Source organism: Schistocerca serialis, chromosome 1 (genome assembly GCF_023864345.2).
Source record: "Schistocerca serialis cubense isolate TAMUIC-IGC-003099 chromosome 1, iqSchSeri2.2, whole genome shotgun sequence".
NCBI classification, from domain to species: Eukaryota; Metazoa; Arthropoda; class Insecta; order Orthoptera; family Acrididae; genus Schistocerca; species Schistocerca serialis.
The window spans coordinates 653,957,808-653,983,363 of NC_064638.1; the positions used below are offsets into that span (position 1 = coordinate 653,957,808).

Below are 25,556 nucleotides of genomic sequence, written 5' to 3' on the forward strand. Positions count from 1 at the left end.
GTTACCGCCACTCCTACCTCACCTGTCATTCAACAACATCTTTGCCTCTGCACTTCCGCTTTGACTGACATCTCTGCCCATACTCTTTGTCTTTAAATATGTCTGCTTGTGTCTGTATATGTGTGGATGGATATGTGTGTGTGTGCGAGTGTATACCCGTCCTTTTTTCCCCCTAAGGTAAGTCTTTCCGCTCCCGGGATTGGAATGACTCCTTACCCTTTCCCTTAAAACCCACTTCCTTTCGTCTTTCCCTCTCCTTCCCTCTTTCCTGATGAGGCAACAGTTTGTTGCGAAAGCTTGAATTTTGTGTGTATGTTTGTGTTTGTTTGTGTGTCTGTCGACCTGCCAGCACTTTCATTTGGTAAGTTTTATATATATATATATATATATATATGTGTGTGTGTGTGTGTGTGTGTGTGTGTGTGTGTGTGTGTGCGTGTGTGTGTCATCTATTTTCCACAAAGGCCTCGTCGGCCGAAGGCTTGTATTGTGACAGTCTTTTTGTTGTGCCTGTCTGTGACTCAACTTTATCTATTTGGTTGTTTCATTTTGTATTCCCATATATTTTTATCTCCAGGTATTTGTGTGTCTGAAGCCCCATTGTGAGATTCATCATTTAGTCAAAAAGTGTCACAGTTTTGTACTTTATGAAGTGCACAGTGTTACATTTCTCAAAATATTAAATGCTTTTCAAAATTTAATCCTAGATGTGGTACCAGGGGTGTGCAAATGTTAATGTAAAATGATGGGCAGTATGATTCAGTATTTACAGTAATTATACAATCAAAAACTAGTGTAAAGTATTGACAGTACATTTTTAAGACTGTTTATTTATTTATTTATTTATTACATAAAAAGCAAACATATTGAAGATTGGATCTCTATTTTATGAACTTGTTATTTCCTTGTACTGGCAAATCTACTACTATTCTTATTAATCTGATCTGCAGTTATGATAATAATTTGATGTTATCCTGTTTTTCAGTGCACTGGTTCTCCAAGCTTTATGTCAACACATCCTGGCATCTCCCATGACTGAAGCAGTAGAGATGTTCATCTTACCAGCCCTGGTTGATTTACCTCTGTTCCCATTCCGTGAGCTGCTTGATGCACTGAGAGATTGTGAAGGATTTGCTGAAGGAGAAGGCAGTGTCCAAAGATCTACATGGCTTCTTTTTTCTGTCTTATTACTTGAGAAGAAACATTTCAGTAAGATTTACATTTATAACAACACTTAGAAAATATTGCGATCTAAAATGTAATTAACAGAAATTATTTATACCAAATAGCAAATCAAATTGTTTAGTTTAGATGCTGCCTTTGTTAAGCATTTAGATGATTGACAGCTTAATGTCTCTCTGAGGGCCAAAGTAGTATGCATGATAAAAATTGTAGTGAAATATAGTGTTCCAACATCAATAGTGGAAGTAGATTAGCGATGGAAGATTGAAGTAGATTCGCATTGAGCTGAGATTTGGGAAGATGATGAAATGGTTAAAAGTAATTACAATGTCCAATGAGAAGACTTTGTGTAAGTTGTGTATAATACATAATATGAAATGCATCAAACAAGATGAAGGGGATATCACTACTCAGCAACAGACAGACATTCCAAGAGAGCGAAGGTGAAGAAGGAAGGAATGGTAGTTAAGAAAGCTCCTTTTTCTTGCTGTGTGTGTGCCTGTCTCTTGAGAAATTTTAGAGTAACTGAAGGGGAATTTTTTGTTACTGTCATTACCTGAAGATCTGCTGTTCAGTGGGAACTAATTCATTGGGAAACAGTTGTGAAAACTTGGGACCTGTTGAACAAGGCGAGTAATTCCATGTCGAGTCAACACAGTGATTTCATTCCCCATCTCAGGTTTTGATGAAATTTGGCACAGAGCTAGCCTATGTATACATTAAGAAAAATACCTAATTGTATTAAAATAAGTCAACCCCATGTTGGAAGCTGGCAAAAATCACCAAAAAATGCCCGTCTGCTTTGATTTAAAACTACTGTAGCAACTCTCCTAATTAAGCTAAATTTATAGGAGAGGTGTCATGTTGTAGCATTTTCACAAGATTTCCTATGATATACAATACAATGTGGGTTTTGAGATGTTTTTCAAATTTAAGGGGAGACAGTGGCAGAAATAATGAAAAATTTACAAATTATTTTTATTTGCTTATTTGATAGTAAATATAATTGAGATTATTATCCCAAATTTTTTCCTTGAAATTCGAACTACAAATGGCATAAAAAAATTAAAACCCTAAACAGTGTAATGCACCACACCCGCTTTTCAATGTACCAAATGGAGGAAAAATTTTATTGCAGAATTTTGCCTGTGAACCTAGAAAATATAGCTTTAGAAGGCTGTGATTTTTTGTATCCATAACAGCAGTGTTGTAAAGAAGGCTGTGGAGCCATTTTCTGGTTCAATCAGTGTGGTATAGAATGCTGTGGAGTGTTATAAACAAGTTTTGTGCTGTTCTGTGGAATTCGAGAGATGCTTGATTTATTGTGCCATTCTTTGTTCGAGGTTGAATCTGTTGATCCCTTTTTACAATGCCTAGGCCTGGTAAAGTATTTAAAAAATATAGTAAGTCCCATATTTCCAATATAAAGTGAAAAACTGACATTGAGGTTAGGGTCGGGCCTGCAGATGCAAATATTAGCTTGTCTCCAAGTGCATATAAAATAAAACTTGGGACAGGGATTGTGTCAGAAGAAACAAATGACAGAAATACAGGTTTCAGAATTATGGATATGGAAATGGTGGCAGAAGCACTTAGAAAAGCCTGCAAGTGCTCTGTTCGTGGAGGAAATGTGGATTTGGTTGATGATGGAAAGAGAGAAAGTTTGGTTTGCACATTGCACATTTTGTGTCAAAACTGTGATGCTAATAGAATCTATGAAGCCAATATGAGATTTGCTTATGGCCTAAGATGTATAGGGATTGGAAGAGATGGTGGAAACCTTTTATGTGGTATTATGAACATGCCTGGTCCTCCCCAAAAATTTCCTGCAGTGAATACTGCTCTCCTCAATGCAGTTGGAGAAGTAAGTGAAGAGAGCATGAAAATGGCACTCCTGGGGGCAATTCAAGAAAATTATGAATCAACTAATAGCAACGATATAGCAGTTTCCTGTGACAGTTCCTGGATGAAGAGGGGGCATACTTCACTGCATGGAGTTTCAACAATCATTAGTGTCAACACTGGAAAAGTATTAGAGGTGATGTCTAAATATTGTTCTGCATGTTCCTTGCACAAGAATTATATTGATGCAGGTAAAGAAACAGAATGGTAAGAAGCCCGTAAAGCTGTTTGTAGCAGAAATTATGCAGGCTCCAGTGGTGGGATGGAAGCTGCAGGTATGAAATTCATTTTCCATAGAGCTTTGCAAAAGTATAGAGTAAGATACGTACAGTATTTAGGAGATGGTCTAGTGCTTTCAAGAATGTAGTTGAAAGTCAGCCCTATGGAAAAGATTGCACTGTTGAGAAACTGGAGTACTTAGGCCATATTCAGAAGAGGATGGGTGAATGACTCCGAAGACTTGTTGCAGACAATAAAGGCAAGCTACTAGAGGATGGGAAGCCACTGGGAGGTAAAAGCAGACTAACAAAGAAGAGAATTGACAGCCTACAAGTCTGTTATGGTGCTGCAATTAGAAGTAACCTCACAAGCTTGGACAGTATGAGGAAAGCAGTATGGGCCATTTGGTTTCATTACTTGTCGACAGACACTACACCTCAACATGGCCTCTCTTGTAATGAATGGTGCAAGTTTTTGAAAAGTAAGGAAAGTGGGGAAGCTTATGCCCATAAAAATAACCTTCCTCATGAGGTTTCAGTGGCCATTAAACAAACTTTTAGAGCAGTTGCTTCACCAGAACTGCTAGAAAAATGTCTGCATGGGAAAACACAGAACCCAAATGAAAGTTTCAATGCTCTTATTTGGAAAAATGTCCAAAGACTGCGTTTGTTTCCAATTTGGTGGTGAAGATTTCTGCTTTGGAAGCTACAACAGTGTTTAATGATGGGAATGTGACAAGACTTCACATCCTCAGCAAGTTGGGCTTTACATCTGGAGTCTTCACTGAGCAGATACTGTAGATCATTGATCAGCAAAGAATCGCGAAGGCGGAGACTTCAGTCCAGAACATACAAAAAATTGCTAGGCAAAGGAGCAGAGAAGCTAAAAGAGCTGTAGAGGATGATGAGGAAGAAATGGAATATGGATATGGACAATTTTAGCTAAGGTGTGATAGTTTGTTGTTTTTTTTTTTTTTTTTTTTTTTTTTTTTTTTACATCTCGTCCAAACTTTAAAATGATATTTCTGCAACTTAAGGTTTTCTCCTTTCAGGAACACATATATCAGAAACTACTGGAAGGATTGCAATGAAATTTGGCACACCTATTCTTTTACTTTGAAGCAATATTTAAGTGGAACAAAATTTTAATCGAAATATTATACACAGTTTTGTGGTTGATAATATATTGAAAAGTTTGCTTATAAAAAATGTTCGAATCCAAAATATCACAGAAAATAATAGCGTTAATTTACCAAAAAGTTAGTGCACTTCATTGTACACCTATTAGGGTAGATTATTTTACCATTAAAAAATTTGACTCAAAATTATGAAAAAGTGTACCTTAAAATAATAATGCAATAAAAAATTCAAAATTATCTCACTGCATTAGATTGTTATTAAAAATTCTGATTAAAAAAAAAAATCATATTAGATCTCTATACATAAGTGTGCAAAATTTCAATGAGATGGAACAAAAATGGCAAAGATATGGATTTATAAAAATATCAGTGCAAGACTGCCACTGTCTCCCCTTAAATGAAAATTTTTTTTAATTAATCAAATAGTGCATCTTAGAATTTTTTGAAAAATTATACACAACACTTCACACTATTGGTAACTAATTCCCTAAGTATGAATATGAGATTTTCATGGGTTCACACCTTTATGAAATTTCAGAATTACATGTTTCATTAAGAATGATATTTTTGTAAAATTGATTGTCTTAAGCAGAAAGCCAACTCACTGACAATAAACTACGAAAAGACTCACTATATGCAATTCAGAACCTGTAAGAGGTTTCCACCCAGCATATGTATAAAGTATGAAGAAGAGCAGATAGAAGAGGTTGGCAGTCTTAAATTCCTTGATAATAAATTCAGTTGGGAGGAGCACACCACAGAACTGCAGAAACACCTTAACAAATCTGTATTTGCAATTCGAGTGTTAGCAGACATAGGTGACATAAAAATGAAAAAGCTTGCATACTTTGCCTACTTTCATTCCATAATGTCATATGGTATAATATTTTGGGATAACTCTTCAAGTCAAACAAAAGTTTTCAGAGTCCAAAAGCGTGTAATACGTATTATTTGTGGAGTAAATTCACGGACATCTTGTAGAAACCTCTTCAAAGAAGTGGGTATACTAACTACTGCCTCTCAGTATATTTACTCCTTAATGAAATTTGCCCTAAATAATATATCTCTTTTTCCAATAAACAGCTCAGTTCATACATACAATACCAGGAACAAAAATGATCTGCACAAGGACTTAAAAGCACTTACTTTAGTTCAAAAAGGGGTCCACTACTCAGGAACACTTGTCTTCAATAATTTGCCAGCAAACATAAAAAATTTAGTTACAAATAAAGATCAGTTTAAAAGAAGCCTGAAAGACTTACTAGTGGCCAACTCCTTCTACTCCATTGACGAATTTTTTAATCGAAACAAATGATGTACTGTATTTACTCATACTATTAGTATTGTTATTTCAGTTTAAAAAATGATGTATTGTGTATAATCATACTATTAGTATTGTTATTTCAGCTTTAAAAAAAAGTGACAAGTTCCACATCCACGAGGATCTCCTCAGAATGGATCTGTGGAATGAAAAACTAATCTAATCTAATGACAACTTTATTCTTAATGTATGTATGTACACATACAAATGTACTGTCAACACACACATTTGAAATGTCCCTTGTGAAACCTGATGCAAACAGTATCTTTTTAACAGCTTCATTTGTTTTTAGAGTATCATCCCCAGGAATTTGATGTGTTCTTCCTGTTGGTGTTACTGGCTTCACTTTGTAATGAACATCATTCACAAATACCCATAGAATATCGAGTTTTGCAGGATGTGTGAAAGAATATGATGGGCCAGCTGGATGAAGGAAAGTAACTCAAGACATTCATGTTTTGTTAAAACATAAGCTAGCCAGTGTTTCTTGTCCCAGATGGCGATCATGTATCCGTAGCCAATTTTTCTGGAGATTTTGTGACCATTTCAACAGGAGAGTATGTTGTGTCTGAAAAAGTATTAACTAATGTTTTTGATGTACTTGATGCTATTGGTGTAGAGGGAGGCATGTGTCCCTTTAGTGGTAACAGGTTGACTGAGGTACACTTCAAGAAATCATTCAGTTTCAGTATATCTCTCTTGTGTTGAAAATTTAAAGTGTACAGATGTAATATTTTTAACTGTTCAATCAAAAAGTAGTTATGGGGTAGAATTTGGCTATCATACATCCTCTACAGACTTGCTTTTGTTGCTAATCTCTTAATAATGCCAATGCTATGATTGCAAGGTCTTTTTCCATGAGCAGAGGGGGAGGGGAGGGGGGGGGGGGGGAACTGTCTTGTTTCCATGTCAAAATCTTCGTGGCAGCAAGTTAAATAATTTTTGTTCTTGTACTGGGCTGCACAGCTGTCCAAAGAGTAGCATATCTTCTGTATACCAGTTTGAAGTTGATTATTAAAACACTGCTGCATCACCACTTGACCAGTGATAACTCTGGGTCTCATCTTGGATGTGAAAGTGTAATTCCCAGAGAAGTCACATTAACAGCATACTCTCCCTCATGGAAGTTTTCCTCGACTTCATTTACGAAAGAGCTTTGCTGCTTAGCTAGAAAATCTTGGAGTATCAGTGCAGTCAATTTTTCAGAAAATAATTCAATAAACACCTTTCATGTCTTCTGCGTTGTTTCTAAGTTACATCTGTGTGCTGAAACCTACTGTCGGAGGATGATATTTTCAACCATGTTATTATCAAATGTATTTCTTAGCGTACTTTTTATCGGGTCACTTCGTGGGCAGGAACTACATTTTCCCATAATACAGTGAATTTATGCTTGGTTGAACATTTGCCAGCACTTCCGGTCTGAGGTGTGGAAGATGGCTGTCTGTGTGTGTGTGTGTGTGTGTGTGTGTGTGTGTGTGTGTGTGTCTGTCATCTGTCTTCACTGTTTACTGATGAAGGCTGTGGCTGAAAGCTATATGTGAGTGTCTTTTAATCATGCCTGTCTGCAACTTGACGTGCCTTCTTTGCGCTAAGTAGCAATCTATCTTTTCCTACATTGTTGATCTTACTACCTCAAGTTTCCATTATTTGATCATATTAAAATTGTGTTGATTTGACATGGAATGCCCCAGACAGTATATGAATAGTGAATCACTTTTCTTTGATGTGTGTGTGTTCTGATTTTGACTCATTGGATGTTCATAGGTGGGGAGAAAAACTACAGCATAGTGACTGGAAAAACTATTTTCACAACTGTTTCGCATTGTACACTCAGAAATGTTTGCACCACCCAATGACCTGTGAAATGTAGGATTAGATTCAAGGGAAGCAGGGAAGAAAAAAATGAGCCTAAACATCTTTCATTACTGTGAAACAAAAACATGATAACCAACATAAAGGGAGTTTGTTTGAAAATGTTTATCTTCAGAATAGAAGTATTTCTTTTACCAAAAGAAAAAATTGCTTAAAAAAAAACAAAAAAGAAAAACAAAGAAAAAACCTCCAAAATTATGAGACTGAATTGGTGGCTGGCTGCTTCAGGAGATGAAATTTCAGTACTACAGATAGACACATACAAAATTACTGTCCTAGCTTTTGGAACTAACATGGGGGTATTCAATAAGTTTTGTAACACATTCCATTCTCAGCCAATTTCAGTTGAAAAAATGTGGAATTTGTTGTGGGACATCAGGGAATATTTCTGCTTCAGCCCCTACAGTTTCATGGAGTTCTGAATGGTGAGGGTATTATACATAGCCTTAAAAATGTTGTCTATAATGATGGTGCATTTCAAGTGTAGAGCTGGCATTGAGTTTCTATTGGTGAAGACCAGAGCATTGCAGATATTCATAGATGCTTGAAGAATATCTGCTGAACAAAAGCTCAGTGAGTCATTGGGCGAGGCATCTGTCATCATCGCAACAAGGTCACACAAACTTGCCCAATCCCCTGCGGGCCAGCCGGCCGAACGCAGCTGTGACTCCTGCAGTGTTTGGGATATGTGGACACTTACGTTCGAGGTGATCAACAAATCACAAATAAACACGTCACTGCTCTCAACTTGGACATCACTGTTGGTAGTTCAGACACACTCGTCCATTAGGTGGGGTCTTCAAAAGTCTGTGCCCGCTAGGTTCCTCACTATCTAATGGAAGACCATGGAGGGCAACTAAAGATTGTCTGTGCAGAATTGCTTGCACATTATGAGGCTGATCGTGCCAATTTTTTTCCAGACATCGTCACAGATAATGAAATATGGGTTCATCACTTCAAACCAAGACAAAATAGCAATCCATGGCGTGGCACCACAGAACCTTTCCTCTGAAGGAGGAGGTCAAAGCACACCCTCAGCCGGTAAAGTCATGGTGACAATCTTCTGGGACTGTGACAGGGTTATTCTCTCTGACATTTTTCCTTGTGGTGCAACGATCAACTCTGAAGTGTATTGTGCTACCCTCAGGAAATTAAAGAAAAGACTTCAGTGTGCTCATTGCCACAAATATGCAAACTAACTTTTCCCTCTCCATGAAAATGCAAGGCCTCACACAAGTCTGCAAACCCAAGAGGAGCTCACAAAACTTCATTGGCCTGTTCTTCCTCATCCACCCTTCAGACCAGATTTTGTACTGTCCGACATAGCCCAATGGAGGATACATTCCATGAGAAGCAGTATATGAATGATGATGAGATTACTGATGCCAACAGAGTGAGGAATAATATGGTGTACTGGAATCCTGAATAATTTTCAGAAAAAAACCTATGTTGCATTACTTATTGAATGACCCTTGTAGTTCATTCCTCAGGGAGGAGCAAGGGATAGATCATGGATCGTGAAAATGTAAGGGCAGGTCACTCAGACCCCAGTATGAGATGGAATGTCCTCATCCTCACAGCAATTGGGTAAGTATGTTTGTGTGTGTTGCCTGGAAGTACTGAAATTTCATATGTTTGATGGTAAATATTGGTCAGCAATTCAGTCTTATAATTTAATAAATCTGTTTCCTGGTAACATGTATGCTACATGGTCCTCCCTGTACATCGTTGCATGCTTTATGTCCTATTTATGCTGTTCACAATCCTGTCCTGTTGTTGACAGTGCCATCTTGAAGTCACACAGTGGTTGAGGAGGGTTCTTTAGACAGCATGCTGCAAGTTTCAATGGACCCAAGCATGCTCAATTAGACTCACTCCAGCAATTACTGCATGCTGTTCCATTAGTCTGATTCCTGTCTCCCGGAGGAAGTTATTGAGGAAGTGGGCCAAGTGTGCTTGTGCATTATCATCTACATGATGAACTCATTGATGTAATGTTCTTGGAGGAAGGGAGCATCAATTAAAGGATCCACACTTGATAGTAGTGAGAGATGTTAGAGATGTGGACATGGTAACTTCCCAAAATCACCCTGATGAGCCTCCAAACTGCATGCATGAGACATGCTTCACCACCCTAGCTGCCTCCACGCTATTATGAGCAACAAGTATCAGAGGTGCCCTACACTTGTTGATGAAGAGAAGCTGACACTATTGATATTTTCCAGGTTTTCACTTACATGCCTTCTTCATGCAATACAGAGCAAATGGGTTTCTACTGTTGTTCATAATGGATGCCTAGAGATGAAATTGATTGCATGGAGTCGATTGTATACTGTCTTGGTCAACTCGGCCCCCTTCCACAGCTGCCTCTAAACAGTAGTGCACAGTTCTGACCCATTATTCTCAAGGTAGTTAAAAGTCATAACTTATGGTTAGTGATTTTCATGTGATGTTGCTGACTGTGGGTGACCACTATGAGGCAGATCATCAGTGTTTTGTGTCTCACATTAGAGGTTAAATATTTAAATGTTTTGACAGGCAGATACCCGTGTTCACAGTTATTCTTGGTGTAAAGTGACAGCGTGTGTGGTCTAAGCTTGGAATGACCTTTTGAGGTATCTCGGACTGAACAATATACACAAGCCCCATTTTTCTGTTTGTGGTTAGAGGCACAAGGTACTCTTATGAACTACGTTAATCAGGGAGTCTTAATTTCCTGTGGTGGAAATAATATTCAGAAAGATAATTCTGATACAAAACCACAAACTCTGCTAATCATAATGGTGGTGTAAATGTTTTTAGCAACATCTTTTTTCTCCTCCAGCCTTGAATCACACAGATAACATCATTACCAGTTTTAATCTCTTAACATCTCATCATCACATGATTTTAATAGATTACATAGTAACCAAAAAGGCCAGGTTCAGTTGACAGGTTACTTTGTAACACATTCAAACAATCACATGATGATTCACTATACAGTCCAGCACCATCAAATGTAATGCGCACCCCAATTTTAAAAATTACATTAATAAAAAAAATGAATTTTGGCACATCACTGATAGCGTATTTTGGATTGTTGAAATTTATTTTACAGTGCTAACTTTATTTCAAAAAGTAGTGAACGTATACATGAACTATAAAAAACAATAATAATTTGTTTTTAAGTTACTCATTATGGTGATAAGTGACATTTTCATTATTAAAAAGAATGCCTAACTTGATTACCTACATGACATACAAAGAAACATACTTTTAATTACAGGTGTTAGTGATCATTATTCATTAATATCATCATTACTGGAATCCTTGGAAGAGTCTACATCAGAAATAGATTCCTTTCCTCCTTCCCTGCCATCCTCAGTGTCGTTGCAGAGCACATCATCTTCACTGCCATCCAGAGTATTTGAAATACAGCATTTCTTGAATGATTTTACGATCATTGGTGCTTCAGTACGTTTCCAGGCAGCCAAAACCCAGTGTGCAATAATGTAGGGTGCAGCACATTTAATTTTTCCTGCCAGAGTCAGTTCTTGATTTGGTTTGCAAAACCACTTTTCGTACTGTTCCTGAACGTAACATTTGAAAGGTTTATTTATACTAATATCCAGGGTTGTAATACAGAAGTCTTCCTCCATGAATAAAAACAAGGTCACTAGGTAGGCTGTGGATCTTCTTTTTTATGTTCTCGGTGAGATGACTACGAAATGCATCAAGACAAACAATTGACGGTTGCTTGGAAAGCCCACAAGGACGGAGTTCCCACACGTTTCGGAGCCAGTCAAGCATCAAAGTTTCACTCACCCATCCCTTCTCTTGATTCTGAACAATGGCGTCATCAGGGACTAGCTTTTCTTTTTTTGGAGTCTTGGGTCTTGTTATTCACTTGAAGATTAAAAAAGGGGGAAGTTTGTTCCCATCTGCTGTGATTACCAGGATTACTGTTACGTACTGTTTTACACAGCCAAACATTTTGATGGTAACTACTTTTGTACCCTTCTCATCAGTCATGTAATTATGTGGCGTATCAAACCACATTGCAGTCTTGTAAGTGTTGCCTATTTGGCCCATTGAAAAATTCTTTTCTTTCTGAAGTGCGGTAACATCTGCTGAAATTTTTGAAGTTTCTTCTGGAAATCCTGTGGAAGTTTTTAGCATGTTGTTGTCCGGTGTCGCAGAGATAAACCCGCTCATTTCACAAAGCAATCAACCCACCCCTGGCTAGCCTTAAACTCTTGCTTCAGTATATTAAGAGCTGCAGCCACCGCTTTTGCTTTTTTTAAAAAAGTGTCACTGGTCACAGGTTGCCCATTCTTCCTCCTTTCTCGGGTGAATTCCGAAACATTCACTTCAACATTAGGATGTCTTCCTTCGTGAGGTCCAGTGAATTTCTTTCTAGTAGCAGTAGCTGCAAATAATCCCAATTTCTGTTTCTTCCATAAGCAAACGTTGTTCTCATCTACAGTGAAATCTCTTCCTGCACTTCTATTACAATATTTTTCAGCATAAAGAATTACTTTACACTTGAAAGTAGGTTCATATGATATTCTTCTCTGCTTGCCTTTCATTTCATGACTACCTAATGCAAACAAAAAAAAGTGTGCTCTAGATTCGTGTAAGTACAGTATTTATGTGACCTGAGGCTGAAAAATGTAAGATGATGGTTTCATTATAAGATGATCTCTCTGCTCCCTGTAGGCAGTATGCCTAATCTGTGTACCTTTTTTGAGCATTTTATGAATCTTTCATGTGAAATCGTAAAAATATGAACAAAGAGTAACAGTGCATTCACGATTTTACATAAAGTGAACATCCCATGCATTTCATACTCCTACAGATGAAAGATTTATGTTTTGAGAATGTTTCAATGTGTGCTAACAGAGCACCTCACGTGCACAGTGAGAAGCACGATTGAAATAAGGTGGAATCACTTTAACTTTGTATGCCATGAAAGAACATTGAGCAGGTACAAAAGTTTGGGAGGGGGGGGGGGGGGGGGATTGGTGCATTACTTTCTGGGAGACCCTCATATGTCTGGAACTGATAGAAATCACTAGTCCTTCGATTTCTTGAAAAGGTTGGGGTTGTTTTATGTATTACTAAAATGTATTACTAAAATTTCCATATTTTAAAGTATTGTAGTGACTCCACCTGGGCCTAAATGGATCCATCAAAGTGTCCTTTTAATGCAGTTTCTTAGACACTGGACATGTGGTGACCTAAATCTTATAACATAGTTTCTTCTGATTGGTCTCTGACTCTAACCCCAGTAACATAGTTATTTTTGAGTGGTGTTGTTGTGGTCTTCAGCCCTGAGACTGGTTTGATGCAGCTCTCCATGCTACTCTTTCCTGTGCAAGCTTCTTCATCTCCCAGTACTTACTGCAACCTACATCCTTTTGAATCTGCTTAGTGTATTCATCTCTTGGGCTCCCTCTACGATTTTTACCCTCCACGCTGCCCTCCAATGCTAAATTTGTCATCCCTTGATGCCTCAAAACATGTCCTACCAACCGGTCCCTTCTTTTTGTCAAGTTGTGCCACAAATTCCTCTTCTCCCCAATTCTGTTCAATACCTCCTCATTAGTTATGCGATCTACCCATCTAATCTTCAGCATTCTTCTGTAGCACCACATTTCGAAAGCTTCTATTCTCTTCTTGTCCAAACTATTTATCGTCCATGTTTCACTTCCATACATGGCTACACTCCATACAAATACTTTCAGAAACGACTTCCTGGCACTTAAATCTATACTCGATGTTAACAAATTTCTCTTCTTCAGAAACGCTTTCCTTGCCATTGCCAGTCTACATTTTATATCCTCTCTACTTCGACCATCATCAGTTATTTTACTCCCTAAATAGCAAATCTCTTTTACTACTTTAAGTGTCTCATTTCCTAATCTAATTCCCTCAGCATCACCCAACTTAATTCGACTACATTCCATTATCCTCGTTTTGCTTTTGTTGATGTTCATCTTATATCCTCCCTTCAAGACACCATCCATTCCATTCAACTGCTCTTCCAAGTCCTTTGCTGTCTCTGACAGAATTACAATGTCATCGGCGAACCTCAAAGTTTTTATTTCTTCTCCATGGATTTTAATACTTCCTCCAAATTTTTCTTTTGTTTCCTTTACTGCTTGCTCAATATACAGATTGAATAACATTGGGGAGAGGCTACAACCCTGTCTCACTCCCTTCCCAACCACTGCTTCCCTTTCATGCCCCTCGACTCTTATAACTGCCATCTGGTTTCTGTACAAATTGTAAATAGCCTTTCGCTCCCTGTATTTTACCCCTGCCACCTTCAGAATTTGAAAGAGAGTATTACAGTTAACATTGTCAAAAGCTTTCTCTAAGTCTACAAATGCTAGAAACGTAGGCTTGCCTTTTCTTAATCTTTCTTCTAAGATAAGTCGTAGGGTTAGTATTGCCTCACGTGTTCCAGAGTAGCACACCATTAGTATGCTGAAACTCTTTGAAATCTGAGATTTGTACTGCCTGATATTTATAAATACTACCACTGCAAAAAGATAGCCATCTGAATCCTCTAATAACTACTTATTCTGCATTTTTGTATTACTTCTTCCTAGCCTTATGGAGTATTGTTCATTTTTGCAAATCTGCAATCTTGCATTGCACAGTATACCATTTCTTAAATTCTATTCTGTACCTGTATCATTCCAGAGTGACTTTTTCCTAATATAACTCGATGCTTTGTACCACTTTCATTTTACTTTCCTGTAACTTACTTTTTCCTGTTTTTGTTATTCTGAGGCCTGCACAATCTGTTTATTATGTACCATAGTTAATAAAATTGTATTACAAGATAAAAACATTATGTATCTTAGTTGCAGGGAGAGATGATGAGGAACACCTCCTGTTGCTTGGCTACTTGCAAATTTTGGCTGCTCTGACAAAGAACTTCACTGTATTAACTCGGAATCAAGGAGTATTGGATGACAGTGCCTCTGATGATTCTGCAGAAGAGATGGACCATGAAGGTGCAGATGCACAGGAAATGCGGGTCTGTAATTATTGCTGAATGTGAGAAATATTACGGTTTTGCAGCTATTGGCTATGACTAAAATTTAGTAGTTAACCACCTTGCCTTGTTTCCCTCGTATTGCAAATAAAGATACAGCTCCTCTGTTCTCCCGAGTTTTCTGTAGTTTTAGTGTACTTGGTCACGGTACTAGTATTAAAAAAGTGTAAAAAAAATCAAAGGTGAACATTTAACTGCAGTATATGTTGATTATGTACATTGGAGAGATTCATGTATGGCATTGTTAAAAGTTACTGATAATTTTTCTTGAATCATGTTGCTGTACCGTTCTATGCAAGAAAGAGCTGTGTGAAATTTGGGCTTAGTAGGATGTGGGGAAAGAGTACCCTTGGGCCTTCGAAAACAGAAAATCCAGAAAGAGAGAGCTTCACAAAGTATTACATCTATGTGATAAATTGATTCATTATCTAATGCAGGCCAATTGTTTACTTACTTTTTCTTAAATGAATGCATTCACATTTCTCAGATCACATGAGCTGGTTAGCATGGCAGGTCAGTGACTCAATCCCCCCAAGACAAGTAGAGGGACAGTGGAGCAAACTAAGCTCAACCTTTTCTCTGCACATCCCAACACAATTATCTTTTACTTTCAAGGAAAGGCAACATCTGTAGCACGAACAGTGTTTCCGTTTTCAGTTCACTTCCAGGAGGTAATATATTTACTTGCTTTTACATGTATGAAATAATTGGGAGTAAATGCCCATTTATCAAACAAACATTAACGATTTCTTCTTGCAATTTGTGGTATGTAAATTAATTGTGCATCAAGCCACCAGATAAACTGTGTTAGGTGCGAAGGTTAGAAAAAGCTCGTATTCTAGCACAAGAGTTGATAAACTGCATATCATCATTAAAAGTTTTTAATCAACACAGAGGCAATTACAAAGATATACTGGCTTTCATGGCCATAAAGGTGTTCAGATAACTTAGAAAACTAGAAGATATTGAATAAGACCCCAGAATAGGCCTTGCAAGTTAGTCATGTAGAAGAAATTGACATCTAACTCGACGTGACCTAATGTCGTAGAAAATTTTATCTTCAATGCCGGAAGCACAACAGGAATTCACAAGAAATGAATCAGATTTATTTCAGTGATTTTGAACACATGCTAATGCTTTTAAGACCATTGCTGTTGAAGAAGGCAGTCAGAATATGATCATTCAGTGGCTTAGAGTTAACACAGGAAATCAGTAGTCAACAGCTGCTTGACAAAGAGAGCTTCAGAGTGAATAGTGGTAGTTGTGAAGAGGTTAAATTAAAGCAAATATAAAATTGAGTAATCCAATAAATTATGTACTTACCGGGTGATCAAAAAGTCAGTATAAATTTGAAAACTTAATAAACCACGGAGTAATGTAGATAGGTAAAAATTGACACACATGCTTGGAATGACATGGGGTTTTATTAGAACCCTCCCCCCCCCCCCCCCCACCACTACCACCACCACCACCACCACCACAAAAAAAAGTTCACAAAATGTCCGATAGATGGCGCTGGACAGCAAAACATCAGTGACTGCGCATGACAATCATGTATAAAAGGAGCTGTAATGTGAGAGAGAGAATCAGATGCGCCAGCAGTAGCAGCATGTTGACGTTACCTGAAAAAGCGCTTTTAGTGAAGCTGTATTATCAGAATGGGAAATGTACTAGTTCAGCGTTACGATCCTATCGCCATAGGAAGGGGATTCGAACGGGTAAAGGTCCGTTCACAAGTGCAGCTGTGGCGAGAATGATTTTGAAGTTCGCAGCCACAGGTTGTTTAGACGATAGACCCCATGGTGGCTGACTGAGCACAAGGCATAATGCTGCCGAGACAGTTCAGGAAGAAATGAGACTGTAGCGGGTTCGTCCATGCACGGGAAAGTCAGCGCTCATGCAGTCACACGTCGCACCGGCATTCTATACACTACTGTTTGGTTGGCATTTAGGCGTACCCTCCGATGCTATCTGTACAAAATCCATCGGCATCATGAACTGTTACCTGACGATTTAGTGGAGCGGAGGGCATTTGTGGTGTGGGCGTTTCAAAAGATGGTGGAAGATGACAATTGGTTGAGTAATGTGTTGTGGACCGACGAAGCTCATTTCACGCTCCGAGGGTCTGTCAACGCTCACAACTGCAGAATTTAGGCTACTGAAAATCCTAGAACTGTCATGGAAACTCCATTGCACAACGAGAAAGTCACGGTATGGGTTGGATTTACCACATCTGCCATTATCAGGCCTTTTTTCTTCGAGGAAATGCGTGATTCTGGTTTTGTAACTGCTACCGTGATGGGTGAGAGGTACGCTGATATGTTACAGAATCGCATCATCTCCAGCCTGGCTGATAAACACTTGCTGGAACGTACAATGTTTATGCAGGATGGCACTCCACCCCATATTGCTAGACGCGTGAAAGATCTCTTGCGCACATCGTTTAATGATGATCGTGTGCTCAGCTGCCACTTTCGTCATGCTTGGCCTCCCAGGTCCCCAGACCTCAGTCCGTGCGATTATTGGCTTTGGGGTTACCTGAAGTTGCAAGTGTATCGTGATCGACCGACATCTCTAGGGATGGTGAAAGACGACATCTGACGCTAATGCCTCACCATAACTTCGGACATGCTTTACAGTGCTGTTCACAACATTATTCCTCGACTGCAGCTATTGTTGAGGAATGATGGTGGACATATTGAGCAGTTCCTGTAAAGAACATCATCTTTGCTTTGTCTTACTTTGTTATGCTAATTGCTGCTATTCTGATCAGATGAAGCACCATCTGTGGGACATTTTTTGAACTTTTGTATTTTTTTGGTTCTAATAAAACCACGTGTCATTCCAAGCATGTGTGTCAATTTTTACCTCTCTATCTACATTATTCCGTGATTTACTCAGTTTTCAAATTTATTCTGACTTTTTGATCACCCGGTATATCTATATTTCACATGCAAATGTGTTTGAAAATGAAAGAAACTGCTCATTCTATGCTGGTAGTTTTATACACATTTCAGTCATCTTAAGTACTACGGAAGATGAGAGGCAAAGTTGTACAGGGCGTCCCACATAAAACAGTGTGCCTCATGCCCGATATTCAAGTAACAGTGAACTAACTTAAAAAGAATTTGTAATAGTAACAATAACAAACATGTAAGAGATGCTGGAAGTGGTGGCCATAGGCATCCACATGTCACTGACCTCATATCATGATGTTGACCAGCAACACAATGTAATTCTGCAGGCGTGATGCTGTTGGTTTCTCTTGTAATGTTCTGTTTAAGATTGTCTATTGTGCAAGGATTATCAGCACACAATATGCTTTCTAGTGTGCCCCATAAACAAAAATCACATGATGTTAAGTTTGGAGATCTTGGGTGGCAGAGGCCTCTACTGACAAGTCTCTCTTCAGGGAACACACATTGGTGACCTGGGCCATACTTTGGTTGGATGTGTGAGAGGTTGCGCCATCTTGTAGGAATACAGCTTCTCTGAATCTGTTAATTGTGCATAAAAAGAGTTTATGATCTCTAGATATCCAGCACTGTTTAAGGTGTTATTGATAAATATGGGGCCAATAATGTGCATGCTGGAAAACACACACCAAACACCTATCACCTCTGAGTGGAGATGTTCTTCACATAGAATATGTGGGATGTCCTGCAACTAGTATCTACAATTCTGGTAGTTTACATAACCTGACAAGTGAAACCAAGCCTTGTCTGACATGAAGTAAAGCAAGGATCCAAGTAACTGTCAGAATTGGAGTTAACAGAAAGTTACAATAATTAACTCTTCCCCCCCCCCCCCCCTCCCGCCCCCCTACCTACAGATTTCAGTTCTTGCGCCACACTCGTATTATGATTTCATATCTTTTTAGTTCATGATGACATGAAGTAAGAGATGCACCAATCTGTTGTGAAAACCTCCTTACTGACTTGTGGGGACTTCTCATAATGTCCATGTGAATTCTGTCTGTAGTTTTAGGGGTCCTCATTGTCTGTCACCTATTCCTGAACGGATCCTACAATCCTCCATTTTTTGTAGAGATCTTGAATACTGCTGGTTGCAGGGAATTTTCTACCAGGATACTTCACTTGAAACATTTCTTTACAGTCATTGATGGGGCCTGGATTCATGTAGCACTCCAACATCAATTCCCTGTTCTAGCTGTAAGGTTGCAAGTGTGCATGATGGTTAGTGGGAGTTGGTGATATGCACACATACTGCTGATTTGAGATTGCGAGATTGTGTGTGTTTTTGTTTGCAGAAATGTGTGTAACACCGAGAATTGAAGTGCAAAATACTAGGTTTAAGTAAATAGTTATAAGTAAAAGAAAATTAGGTTCTGTTTGGATTGGTGTGGTAATTTGTGTTGGAAATGTTCCGGGGATACCATACGGCTGCTCATGATGTCAGAACAGGCAGTGCTCAGAATCTGCAGAGCAGTGTGGTGTGCATGGAGCTCCATCCATGGTGAAGTTCTGTGATAATGGGATTTGGTAACTGTGGAGACCTGTAGAAAACACAGAACTGGATTTGACTCAGAAGCATCATGAGAGTCTGTTCTTGTTCTGGATTTTTAATTATTGTCGATCAGAAGTTAAACCCATTAGTAACTGGAATAATAAACACCTGTTTGTGAACTTACCAGTGCCTGTAATTGTAGTCATTTCACAGGAGAAGTCTGGTGGAAGACAGGGTCCCTCTGAAACAAGTCTTCTCACAACAACTGATGTATGAACAAACAGCTGCACTCAACTTTCCAATAAAAAATAGTGTAACCAGCTTCCAAGACAGTATTGCCACTTCACAAGCAATTTGACCAGAGATGATTAACTGGTACATGAGGCATACTGGTTTTATGTGGGACACCCTTTTTAAGAAACTTCCTGTAAATGGTATTTTATGTCCTAAGCTAAAAAAATGGATTTGGCACACCTACATCTACAACACATATCACTCTGTAGTTAAAACTTAATTTCCTAGCAGAGGGTTCATCGAACAATTTTCAGAATATTTCTCTATCATTCCACTGTTGGAACAGTTTTTTTTTTTTTTTTTTTTTTTTTTTTTTTTGAAAAAAAAAAGGAGGCACTTAAATTTTTCAGTGTTAGCCCTAATTTCTCTTATGTATTATAATGATCGCTTATAACTATGTAGGTGGGTGACAACAAAATACTTTCACATTTGGAGGATAGAATTGGTATTTGAAATTTTGTGAAAAGATCTCACTGCAGTGAAAAATGCCTTAGTTTTAATAATTGCCACTCCAACTCGCACATTATATTCCCGACACTCTCTCCCGTATTTCACAGTAATGCAAAACGAGCTGCCCTTATTTTGAACTTTTTTGAAGTCCTCCATCAACCCCGTCTGGTAAAGATCCCACACTGCACAGCAGTAATCGAGAAGAGGACGGACAAGCAAAGTGTAAGCAGTCTAGTAGATCTGTAGTTTTGTGTAAGTGTTCTGTCGATAAAGTGCAGTCTTTGGTTTGCCTTCCCTACAACATTTTCTGCGTGATTGTTCCAATTTAAGCTGTTTATAGTTGTAATCCCTAGGCATATAGTTAATTTACAGCCTATAAATGTTATGGTTTATTATGTAAACTAAATTAATGAAATCCTTTTAGTACTCATCTGGATGACCTCACACTTCTCCTTACTAAGAGTCAATTCCTGCTTTTTGCACCTTAGGATATATCTTATCAAATCATTTTACAACCAATTTTGATCTTATGATAACTTTACTAGATGGTAAAGGGTAGCATCATGTGCAAACAGATTATTTCCTAAATCATTAGTGCAGATTAGGAGCAGCAGAGTGCCAATAACACTTCCATGGGAAATACCGGATAGCACATCAGTTTACTTGATGACTTTTCATCAGTTATTACAAACCATGACCTTGTTGACAGGAAGTCATGAATCCCATCACACAACTGAAACAATGCTCCATAGCCTTCTGATGCCGAGCAGTGTGTCAGCAGTGTGCAAGTAGCAGCAAGTGGCTTATTTAGCGTTCGTATAAGTGTAGTAATGAAGTTGGAAAAATTTTTTGAGTGTTCTTAGTGCACTTGTTTATTCAAATCTGCCAAATCATTGTGTAGCTTCGTATTTAGCTGAGGCAGATTTGCATTTTAATATTTGTGACGTGTAAAGTCACATAGTCGTCTGTCATTTGTTTATTTCTTTCAAATAGTATTTGTACATTACTGACAGTGCAGTTAGCCTTCTGCCGCCGAGCAGTGTGCCAGCAGTGCGCAAGTAGCAGCAGTACTGCATTTACTAGGCAGTCTTGTATTTTAATAACCATTTAAATTTTGTGTCGAATTGTTTGTGCTCTCTGTAGATTAGTTCAGATGTTCTTTGCACAACAGTATTTAGCATGGATAGGGACTGCGACTGCTGTGTTCGGATGCGGGCTGAGTTGGCATCCCTTCGCTCCCAGCTTCAGGCAGTGTTGGCTTCGGTCACACAGCTTGAGGCTGTTGCCAATGGGCATCACTGCGGGGTTCCGGACAGGGCTTTGTCGGGGACGGCCAGCTCGTCCCACGCATCCCTCGATTGGACTACAGCTGTGGCTGCCCGGGATACTGCCCACATTGAAGCTGATCCCTCACCCGTGGTAGAGTGGGTCATCTCGAGGTGTGGCAGGGGGTGAAAGACATTCCGGAGGGCTGAACGGAAGGCCTCTCCAGTTTGTCTGACTAACCGGTTTCAGGCTCTGTCCCCGCCTGATACTGATCTTCAGCCAGACATGGCTGCTTGTCCTGTTCCAGAGGTTGCCCCTCAGTCTGCAAGATCCGTGTGGTTGCAGAGGGTGCGCTTACTGGTAGTTGGGAGCTCCAATGTCAAGACGCGTAATGGGGCCCCTTAGGGATATGGCTGCAAGGGAGGGGAAGAAAACCAATGTGCACTCAGTGTGCATACGGGGGGGTGAGGGGTCATTCCAGATGCCATGAAGGGTACAGGGTGCACCCACCTGCAGGTGGTCGCTCATGTAGGCACCAATGATGTGTGTCACTATGGATCGGAGGAAATCCTCTCTGGCTTCCAGCGGCTATTTGATTTGGTGAAGACTGCCAGTCTCACTAGCAGGATGAAAGCAGAGCTCACCATCTGCAGCATCATCGACAGGACTGACTGTGGACCTTTGGTACAGAGCCGAGTGGAGGGTCTGAATCATAGGCTGAGACAGTTCTGTGACCATGTGGGCTGCAGATTCCTCGACTTGCACGACAGGGTGGTGGAGTTTCGAGTTCCGCTGGATAGGTCAGGAGTCCACTACACACAGCAGGCGGCTAGACAGGTAGCAGGGGTTGTGTGGTGTGAACTGGGCAGTTTTTTAGGTTAGATGGCCTTGGGCAGGTACAGAAAGGGCAAAAGCCTCAAAGGGTGTGGGGCAAAGTCAGGACATGTGGGGACCAAGCAGCAACCGATATTATAATTGTAAACTGTCGAAGCTGTGTTGGTAAAGTACTGGAACTTCAAGCGCTGATAGAAAGCACCAAAGCTGAAATCGTTATAGGTACGGAAAGCTGGCTGAAGCCAGAGATAAACTCTGCCAAAAATTCTGCTGAAATTTTTACAAAGGCACAGACGGTGTTTAGAAAGGACAGATTGCTTGCAACCAGTGGTGGCGTGTTTGTCGCTGTTAGTAGTAGTTTATCCTGTAGTGAAATAGAGTGGGTAGTTCCTGTGAATTATTATGGTTGGAGGTTATACTCAACAACCGAGCTAGGTTAATAATTGGCGCCTTTTACCGACCTCCCGACTCGGCGGCATTAGTTGCAGAACAACTGAGAGAAAATCTGGAATACATTTCACACAAATTTCCTCAGCATGTTATAGTCTTAGGTGGTGATTTCAATTTACCACGTATAGACTGGGACACTCACTCAGATGTTCATGACGGGTGGTAGGGACAGAGCATCGAGTGGCATTATACTGAGTGCACTATCTGAATATTACCTCGAGCAATTAAACAGAGAACCGACTCGTGGAGGTAACATCTTGGACCTACTGATAACAGACAGACCCGAACTTTTCAACTCTGTAAGCGCAGAACAGGGAATCAGTGGAGCATCCCTGAATATGGAAGTAAATAGGAATATAAAAAAGGAAGGAAGGTTTATCTGTTTAGCATGAGTAATAGGATGCAGATTTCAGACTGCCTAACAGATCAAAACGAAAATTTCTGTTCTGACACTGACAATGTTGAGTGTTTAAGGAAAAAGTTCAAGGCAATTGTAAAATGCATTTTAGACAGGTACTTACCGGGTAAAACTGTGAGGGACGGGAAAAACCCACTGTGGTTCAACAACAAAGTTAGAAAACTACTGCGAAAGCAAAGAGAGCTTCACTGCAAATTTAAACACAGCCAAAACCTCTCAGACAAACAGAAGCTAAACGATGTCAACGTTAGCGTAAGGAGGGCTATGCGTGAAGCGTTCAGTGAATTTGAAAGTAAAATTCTATGTACCGACTTGACAGAAAATCCTAGGAAGTTCTGGTCTTACATTAAATCAGTAAGTGGATTGAAACAGCATATCCAGACACTCTGGGATGATAATGGGCATTGAAACGGAGGATGACACGTGTAATGCTGAAATGCTAAACACCTTTTTCCAAAGCTGTTTCACAGAGGAAGACCGCACTGCAGTTCCTTTTCTAAATCCTCGCATGAATGAAGAAATGGCTGACATCGAAATAAGTGTCCAAGGAATAGAAAAAAAACTGAAACCACTCATCAGAGGAAAGCTCACTGGACCTGACGGGATACCAATTCGATTCTACACAGAGTATGCGAAAGAATTTATCCCTCTTCTAACAGCCGTGTACTGCAAGTCTCTAGAGGAACGGAAGGTTTCAAATAATTGGAAAAGAGCGTTTCAAATGATTGGAAAAGAGCACAGGTAGTTCCAGTTTTCAAGGAGGGTCGTCGAGCAGATGCGCAAAACTATAGGCCTATATCTCTGACATCAATCTGTTGTAGAATTTTAGAAATTTTTTCTTGCTCGCGTATCATGTCATTTCTGGAAACCCAGAATCTACTCTGTAGGAATCAGCATGGATTCTGGAAACAATGATTGTGTGAGACCCGACTCGCTTTATTTGTTCATGAGACCCAGAAAATATTAGATACAGGCTCCCAGGCTCCTATACTTGAGTATTGCTCATCAGTGTGGGATCCGCACCAGGTCAGGTTGATAGAGGAGACAGAGAAGATCCAAAGAAGAGCGGTGTGTTTTGTCACAGGGTTATGTGGTAAGTGTGATAGCGTTACGGAGATGTTTAGCAAACTCAAGTGGCAGGCTCTGCAAGAGAGGCGCTCTGCATCGCGGTGTAGCTTGCTGTCCAGATTTCGAGGGGATGCGTTTCTGGATGAGGTATAGAATATATTGCTTCCCCGTACTTATACCTCCCGAGGAGATCACAAATATAAAATTAGAGAGAATTGAAGCGCGCACAGAGGCTTTCCGGCAGTCATTCTTCCCACGAACCATATGTGACTAGAACATGAAAGGGAGGTAATGACAGTGGCACGCAAAGTGCCCTCCGCCACACACCATTGGGTGGCTTGCAGAGTATAAATGTAGATGTAGGTGTAGAAGCACACAATTTGATTAGAAGCTGCTTGTGAGGAAACAGTGTCAAAAGTCTTGTAGAAATCTAGAAATATGGAGTCATTTTGAGATTCTGTGTCAGTAACACTCATTATTACGTCTGACTAAAGATCTTGTTGTGTTTCACAAGAACAATATTTTCTGATGTGTGCTGGCTGTGTGTCAACAGGCCTTTTTTTTAGGTAATTCATAATGTTTGAATGCAATATATGTTCCAGAATCCTATTGCAAATCAACATTAGTAATATGGGTGGTAATTCAGCACATTACTCCTATTTCTTTTTTTGAGTATTTGTTCAGCCTGTGCAACTCTCCATTCTTTATGTATGCATCTTTTGTAAAGCGAGTGGCTGTGTTCAGTAGCTAAGTTTGGAGCCAATATATCAGCAAATTTTGAAAGGAACCTAATTGATATAAAATCTGGACTGGAAGATTAGTCTTTATTATGTGGTTTAAGTGGCTTCATTAATCCGAGGATATGTACTTCTAACTTACTCATGTTGGCAGAGTTCTTGATTTGAATTCCGGAATATTTACTTTGTTGTCTTTGGTGAAGGAATTTCGCTAGGCTGTGTTTAGTATATCTGCTTTAGCAGTGCTGTCATCAACAGTATTTCCATTTCTGTTGCATAGAGAAGGCATTGGTTGTGTCTTGCTACTAGCATACTATACATACAACCAAAATCTCTTTGTATTTTCTGCCAGATTTCAAGAGGAAGTTTTGTTGTGGAAACTATTATAAGCATCTCATATTGAAGTCCTTGCTAAACTTCACACTTCTGTAAAAAATCTCGAATCTTGGGGCTTTTGCTTTTATTTGAATCTGGCTTGCTTTTTACATTGTTTCTGCAACAGTGTTCTGACCTGTTTTTTGTACTATGAGGAATCAGTTCCTTCTCTTACTGGTTTATTTGGTATAAATCTCTCAATTGCCATCAATATTATTTCTTGGAAGTTAAACACTACCTTTGTTTACTCTCCCACCCTATCTCATGCACACATACAATACTTTTCTTAATAAAACAACTTGCTGGATCCATTGTATTGTTTTTCTCCAGACACTACAAAACACACAACATACCGTATTTACTCGAATCTAAGCTGCACTTTTTTTCCGGTTTTTGTAATCAAGAAAACCGCCTGCGGCTTAGAATCGAGTGCAAAGTAAGCGGAAGTTCTGAAAAATGTTGGTAGGTGCTGCCACAACTAACTTCTGGCGTCGAATATATGTAGCGCTACA

The 25,556-nt window shown here is 39.3% G+C and overlaps 1 protein-coding gene across 2 annotated transcripts in view; it reads left to right on the forward strand.

Annotated features, from left to right (window-relative positions):
- The window catches only part of LOC126479274 (ubiquitin-protein ligase E3C), a 209,568-nt gene that overhangs the window by 72,415 nt on the left and 111,597 nt on the right, over window positions 1-25,556 (forward strand). For both annotated transcript variants that reach the window (XM_050103771.1, XM_050103772.1), the window contains exons 6-7: window positions 986-1,209; window positions 14,492-14,667. In XM_050103771.1, coding sequence (XP_049959728.1) covers window positions 986-1,209; window positions 14,492-14,667 — 400 coding nt within the window. The remainder of the gene's footprint in view (window positions 1-985; window positions 1,210-14,491; window positions 14,668-25,556) is intronic.